The 6,738-nt window shown below is 58.4% G+C and overlaps 1 protein-coding gene across 1 annotated transcript; it reads right to left on the minus strand.

Annotated features, from left to right (window-relative positions):
• Nucleotides 1-2,248: 2,248 nt before the first annotated feature.
• Nucleotides 2,249-5,549, minus strand: NKX2-1 (NK2 homeobox 1). Its single transcript, XM_052660000.1, has 3 exons — nucleotides 5,449-5,549; nucleotides 3,921-4,306; nucleotides 2,249-2,988 (listed from the first exon to the last, which is right to left on the minus strand). Exons 1-3 carry the CDS (start codon nucleotides 5,547-5,549, stop codon nucleotides 2,249-2,251), a joined length of 1,227 nt encoding a protein of 408 aa, XP_052515960.1.
• Between the last annotated feature and the right edge of the window lie 1,189 nt (nucleotides 5,550-6,738).

Raw genomic sequence — 6,738 nt, forward strand, 5'->3', positions numbered from 1 at the left:
ATCTCAGCAGCCAGACACGAGAGAGGAAGCTGGCCGTGTCCACAGTTAGGGCATCACGGGAAAAGAGTCCCCAGAAAGTCAACAGAGAGGACTGCTGGTGCCAGCAAGCACCTATATCCCCACCCCACCCCCACCTCCATTTTCCTTACAAGTTCCTGGGGCTTGAGGGTGTTGATCCAGGAAGACAGAGATGGAGTCAGAATGAGCTGAAAAGAAGAGGAAGAAAAGGTAGAGGCAGGCGAGACAGGAAAAAAGAAAGTTGACATTCTAGGCAATAAATGAGTACATGCCAAATACGAATCAATCCCCCCTGCTCAAACACTTTCAGGCCTAGAGGAAAGTGCTGGGAGAGGCTCTGTCCACAGTGTACTCAGCCAGTTTTCCTGTAGGTTCATCAGAGATGACAGAAAGAGCAACAGATTACCTAGGGACTACGACTTCTGTCTACACCTCTCTTTCTTCCTCCCCTCCCCAGAGCAACTAAGAGTTCCCCAACAGCTATATCAGGGTACCAAAGAGACTGAGAAATTAGAGGTAGAAAGAGAGGTCAAAGATTTTTTTTTCCTCCCAGGGGTGGATGTTGAGGGGGGATGTGATGGGGGAGAGGCGGAGAGTTGGGGACAGGAGAAAGATTCCTTACTACAAAGATTTAGGAGGCCAGGAGCCCAGAGGTGAAAATCTTGGAACAAAGAGCAGAAAGCCCTGCCAGGGGTGTTCCCAAGGCCAGCAGCCCAGTCAGACACCTTCCCGGGCCCAGGAAGCCACGAGAAGCCACTGCGCAGCCTGAGCGGGGGGATAACTATCTCAGAGCAGAGACGAAACCCACGACTTCTCCACTTTCTCAAAAACAGTCTCCCACCACATCCTAGTCCCAAGGAGGCTCTGCCAAGGATTAGAAATAAAGAATTAACGTTGAAATCTACAGGGACAATCCATCTATAAAAATAATTGTTTATTCAGGGTTCTTTAAAAATGGAATGTACAAGGCTGACTGTTTTAAAACGTTGGCTCAGCTGTGTAAGACCACAGTAGATACTTCTGCGGTTTTAAGACACAGAAGTCTGGCTTTGAAAACTACTCCTTTGGTGTCTTTCTCTTTCCTTTTCCTCCTGGTAGAAGTAGTTAAGCTTTTCTACTCTCTATTGCTGAATTCCAAGACTGCTCAAGGTTTGGTTCTACTTAATTCAGAAGCAGAACAAAACTCTCTCTTCCTGTGGGGCAAAGACTCTGGTCTCAGCCTCCTTCGCTGGTTCAGGATCCTTTGAGCCCCCACACAATTCGAATCCTGTCAAGCCAATGCTGAGCCACTCCCCTACCACCAAAAAATGCCATTTAAAGCCAAATCAAAACCAAACAAAAGATGGGGTTTTTAATCAGAAAAAGAATCCTTTTAATTTGTATAATTTATTAGAAGCCTCTTAGGAACTATATTTAAGCCAGATATCTACATAAGTTACAACAGAAAAAGACTGACGCTGCAAATACCAAACTGCCAAATAATATACACAGATTTGTCTTGGCCCATAAAAAATATGATGGGCTGGGGAAGGGGATGGGGACTGCTTTTTTTGTTTTTGCTTTTTACAACAAAATGTACAGATTACTAAAAACTAACTGTTTAGTCCAACTTTTGACAGCGTTTTACAACTACAAGTTCACATCAAACATAAAACGATTTTAACCAGGGCCGGTCTCAGCTGAGCCTGGGTGGCCAGGGGAGGCAGGAGGGGGCATTTCCTTTGTGTCAGTGGCAGGCGGGTTCTGTCTTTTCCTTTCCCCAGCCCCCTGTCGCCCCTTCAAAGAAATCCCCGTATTTACAAGCGAGTCCACTTTGCTGGCACGGTGTACCCAGAGTGAAGATTTCGATCTTAAGCGTCCAGAGCCATGTCAGCGTAGAGCCCTCTCCAAACTACATCCCGCCCGAGCGTGGGAAACCCATTTGAATCACCCCCAAAGACACCCCCAAAGCGGTTCTTGTTATGTCCTCTGTTTAAAGACTCCTTAGAAGAATTGGATTCGCTTGGTTGTTTTATTTTCTTTAAAAAAAAATCCTGCACATTTTAGAAAAAAAAGAAAAGACAGACGTCCAGCAGTTTGGTCTTTGTGTTTTTTTCCCCTTGGTCTCAACGGGACAGGTTCTTAAGAAAAGTCGAAGCGCAGGGTGTAGCGGGTGGTTGGTGGTGTGTGACCGGGCAGGAGGGGGAAGCGATGAGGCAGAGCGCTGGGCTAGGCCCGGCCCGGCGTCCTCTCACCAGGTCCGACCGTATAGCAAGGTGGAGCAGGACATGGTGCCGTAGTCCGAGCCCGAGGAGTTCAGGTGGGGCAGGCTGGAAACCTGGCCCTGCAGCGCCGCGGGGCTGGCGGCGTGGTGCGCCAGGTCCGGAGACTGGCCCGCGCTGCCCGGCTGGTGGCCCGGGTGGGCTCCCAGGCCGGGGCCACCGCTGCCCACCGAGATAGCTGCCGCGGCAGCCTGAGCGGCCTGCGCCTGCTGCTGCGCCTGCTGCTGCGCGTGGCCTTGCAAGCTGGCGGCGCCCGGAGCGGGGGCGCCCGCCTGGCAGGGTTTGCCGTCTTTCACCAGGACCGGCACGGCCACGCGGCGCGGGGACTGCTGCTGCGCTTGCTGCTGCTGCTGCTGGCACCCCGCGCCGCCGCCGCCGCCGCCGCTGTCCTGCTGCAGTTGCTGCTGGGCCGCCTTGTCCTTGGCTTGGCGCTTCATCTTGTAGCGGTGGTTCTGGAACCAGATCTTGACCTGCGTGGGTGTCAGGTGGATCATGCTGGCCAGGTGCTCGCGCTCCGGCGCGGACAGGTACTTCTGTTGCTTGAAGCGTCGCTCCAGCTCATACACCTGCGCCTGGGAGAAGAGCACCCGGCGCTTCCGGCGCGGTGCGCTTGGCAGCGGGGCCATATTCTTGCTCACGTCCCCCAGAGAGCCCAGGCCGCCCATGCCGCTCATGTTCATGCCGCTCGCCGGGCCCATGAAGCGGGAGACTGTAAGCGACAAACGCACAGGGTCGGCAGGGGCCGGGCCGGGCCAGACCACCTCTGCCGCCTGCGCCCTTGGGCCAGCCCGGCCCGCCCCGACGGCGCCCTTCTCACCTAGGTCGCCTCCACCCTGAGAGGCCCAGCCGCGGCGATCGAAGGCGCCTGCCTCGAGGCCGCGCCGTCGAGGGGGTGTACTGGAGAGCTCCCCGCCTCAACCCCGGCTACCTCCCTCTGTCTCAGTGCTTTACCCGTAAAAGCACAGTGGAGAAAACCTTCCCTGTTCCTTTCCTGCCTAGCCCTCCGGATTAATGGGGTTAGCCGGCAGCAAACTGGGCTCACGTCAGGAGCCGGGGTCTAACGGCAGTCACCCAGCCGTGGGAGCTTGGGAGAGGGAGGTGTTCACTTTCGAAAGCTTGAGACCCCAGACTCTTTGTGCCTTGGCCGCTGGCTCCTGTCAGCCCGCTGAGGGCACTGGCTCGGCCCATTTAGAACCCCGTCTGGAGCCGCGCGCCCTCCCACCTGCCTAGCCTGGAGAGTGGGCCAGGCCCGGGGCCTGAGCGCGTCCCAGCAGGGCACCCTCCCTCCCGGCCAGGCCGCGCCCCTCCGAGCTCTGCTCATGCCGGTTCTCTTAGCTGGGGGGACGCCTGCCTCCGCGCTCTCCCGCGCCAGAGCAGAGCGGCCAATTGGCCGCATCTGGCAAACGCCAAATACTAGTCCCTGCCCTCAGGACTCCGGGGCTACCGAGTCCCTCTTCTCGGACCCCTCAGCTCAACCGGGGCAGACTCCCCAGCTCCTACACCCGACTCCTTGGCGCCACTGCCCGGCCGCCCACCTCTGATGCCCAGCGCGCAGCCGGCAGGCGCCGAGCCTTCCCGGCGGGTCTTCCCCGCTCCTCCTGCGCTCAACCCGCGGCCCCGCGGTGGGGCGGCCTCACTTACTGGCGGGGAAGCGCGGGTCTGGGTTGGCGCCGTACCATCCGGGGCCCGAGGCGCTGTTCCGCATGGTGTCCTGGTACGGCGGCAGCTCGCTCATGTTGCCCAGGTTGCCGTTGCAGTAGCCCCCCACGGCGGAGTGCGAGAGCTGGGGCACCCCCGCCGCCGTCATGTGGTAGGCGGCGGTGACTGCGCCGTGGTGCCCCACGGCGTGCTGCTGCATGGCCGCGGCCGGCGGTGCCGCCTGGCCCTGCCTGTAAGCCGCCAGCGGAGCCCCGAGGCCGCCGCCCTCCATGCCCACTTTCTTGTAGCTTTCCTCCAGGGGACTCAAGATGTCAGACACTGAGAACGGAGTCGTGTGCTTTGGACTCATCGACATGATTCGGCGGCGGCTGGAGGAGGAAGGAAGAGGAGGAAAAAAAAGGGAGAGGGGGAAGGCGAAGCCTCGCTGCTTTTTTTTTTTTTCTCCCTTTGCCAAATATTCTGGTGTTACCTTAACGCCGATCTTGTTGGATGTACACGTAACCGAGTGGACCGAGTCCGCCTTAATTGGCTTGAGTGGAGGCTCGGGGGCTGCCTCGCGTTTGTTTTAGCCCGGCGCCAGGTTTTAGGCAGCCACCAGAGGCGGGGCGTAAGCGCTAAAGCAACAAGACAATAGAAGCCTACATCTTGCCCGAGATAATTAGCTTACATGCTGATGACAAGGTAAACACCTTTAAGTTTCACTTGTCAGGATTTTTAGGTCTCAAAGAGGGAGAGAGAGAGACAGAGAGAGAGAGAGGCAGAGACGCGACCCAAAGCATTTCTCCCCCGGACCCCCTACCCTCATTTTTGTGGGGTACCCTGGCGCGCGGGGGGGGGGGGGTGCGGAGTCGGGGGGAGGAAAAGGAGGAGGGAACCGAGAGAGGGGAGGGCAAGAGGTGGGATGGGGAGTAGCCGAGGAGGAGGAGGGCTGCTGGGGAAGAAGGAAGGTGAATGCTGCTTTGCAACCAACTTGCGGAGTTACAAAGTGAACCACTTTCCCATTCGGTCGGGGCTCCCGGGGCGGGGACAGGGAGTGGGCCGAGGACGGGGTGGGGGTTTCACCTGAGCCTGCCGGGGCCGCTCCTCCCTCCCGCCGCGGCCTCCCAGCCCCGCGCCTTCCCACTGCCTCCGGACCACATCTGGCTTCGTGGCGCCGAGCCCCAGTCGCCACCAAAGGAGCTCGGGAGTCAGGGGCCGCACCCCGGGGCCGCACTGTTGGTCTGCTTGTCTGTCAGTCTGTCTGCCTCTTCTGCCTCCGTCTGAAGGACACCTCTGCTCCCCGCCCCCTTTCCCCCCTACCCGAGAGAGAATCCCCGCGGGTGGAGGGGGCGCTGAGCAAGGGGGGATCGGCTGCCGCCGACAGGCTGTCCCAGATCCCCGCGCCCCCCCTTCCCTCCAGCTCAGGGTCTTCTCAGAGGCCCAGGGCCTTCGGCCTCATGCCCACCCCGCCCCCCAACCCCCACACGGCTATGCTTCCCCACCCCCACCCCCAGCTAAGGCAAGGACCCACCACTGGCCGCCCGAGCTGAGAAGCTGCGGGAATTCATGCGAAGGGACATCGCTGAAGTCGCTCCACCTCGAACAAACCTGGTGTCCCCGACCCTCGCCCATCGTCCAGACACGGGGAGGTCTGGGACGGGAGGTGACTTTCCGAGGACATCACAGCCCAGCACCCCAGCCCGGGGTCACACTGTTTTTCCCCCTCAGTGCTTCAGGGAGGCCTTGGGCAGGGAGCGGCGTGAGAACCGGCTCGCCTGTTGCCGGGTGGGACTGAGCCTGAACCCCGGCTGGACTAGCCGGCCGGGAGGGGGCGAATCCCCTGGCGTGAGCAGCCCCGCTGGCGGGAGGCTGGGCTGAGGCTTGCCTCCACCCGGAGCTCAGCCATGCAAAAGTGCACTTGCTTCCCGGGAATAACCAAATATCTTTGTTTAAAGTGGCGGCGTAAATGGCCAGTCGCTTTGTGGCCACGCTGGATATTAGTAGATGAGGATCATTCTGTTTCAATTGGGCGCCTCTCAGCCGGCTAGCAAGAAACTGCTTAGGAGGAAGTGGGTTTCCTGTCTGCGCGTTCCCAGGCTTCAAGTGTGAGCCCCGCGCCTTGAGGGTCCTTGGGCGCCTGGAGAGGAGGAGCTGTAGGCTGCGCTTTCCGAGCGGGCGGGCGGGCCGGAGGAATCCGCCGCGCGGCTCCGGCCAGGCCCCGGCCTCCAGCAGAGTGGACCACGGAGCCGAGCCCTCCGCTGTGCAGATCCTGAGACCCGCTCCGACTTTTCCTCTTGGATTTTAAACGTTTTGTTTTTATTCTGTTTTCTTTTCTCCTTGGCTGTTTCAGCCTCCTTCTCCGCGCTAGGGGTTGGGAGGGCGGAGCGCTCCCTGGTCGGGCAGGGGCCGTCAAGACACTGCGGGGGCCGGTTAAGGAGGCTTCTCGATTTGGTTTTTGTTTTCATATTTTCTTTTCCTTCCTTGTAGAGGAGCTCCTGATGATGAAAAGGCGCTTTTGAACGATTTAATTCAGCAGGTTAGATGCCTTTTCCATTAATAGCAATTGTACTAAGGAAACTTGTTTATTGGCTTTTTATTTCAAGATTTCAATCCTCCCCTTTAGAACTGCACTCCCTCAATACAAAGCCAACTTACATGCTAACATTCAGTTTCCTCGCCACCTTATTTAAGGGGGGAGAGAAAGCTCAGGGCACCCCATCTCCTGCCTACTGCACAGGGCCATATTTCCCAGCCCCCTTGGCCACTTTGGGGCAGGCAAGTAGGAGTCTGAGGGTTATGTTTCAGTTATGCTTCGAAAGAC

Source organism: Budorcas taxicolor, chromosome 21, assembly GCF_023091745.1.
Source record: "Budorcas taxicolor isolate Tak-1 chromosome 21, Takin1.1, whole genome shotgun sequence".
Lineage (NCBI taxonomy): Eukaryota > Metazoa > Chordata > Mammalia > Artiodactyla > Bovidae > Budorcas > Budorcas taxicolor.

Coding starts and splice junctions, on each gene's coding strand:
- NKX2-1 (XM_052660000.1), bottom strand. CDS start 5,549: ATGGGCGAGGGTCGGGGACACCAGGTTTGTTCGAGGTGGAGCGACTTC. Junction 4,307..5,448: donor CTCAGCTCGGGCGGCCAGTG/GTGGGTCCTTGC, acceptor TTCCTCCTCCAG/CCGCCGCCGAATCATGTCGA. Junction 2,989..3,920: donor AGACCCGCGCTTCCCCGCCA/GTAAGTGAGGCC, acceptor TGTCGCTTACAG/TCTCCCGCTTCATGGGCCCG.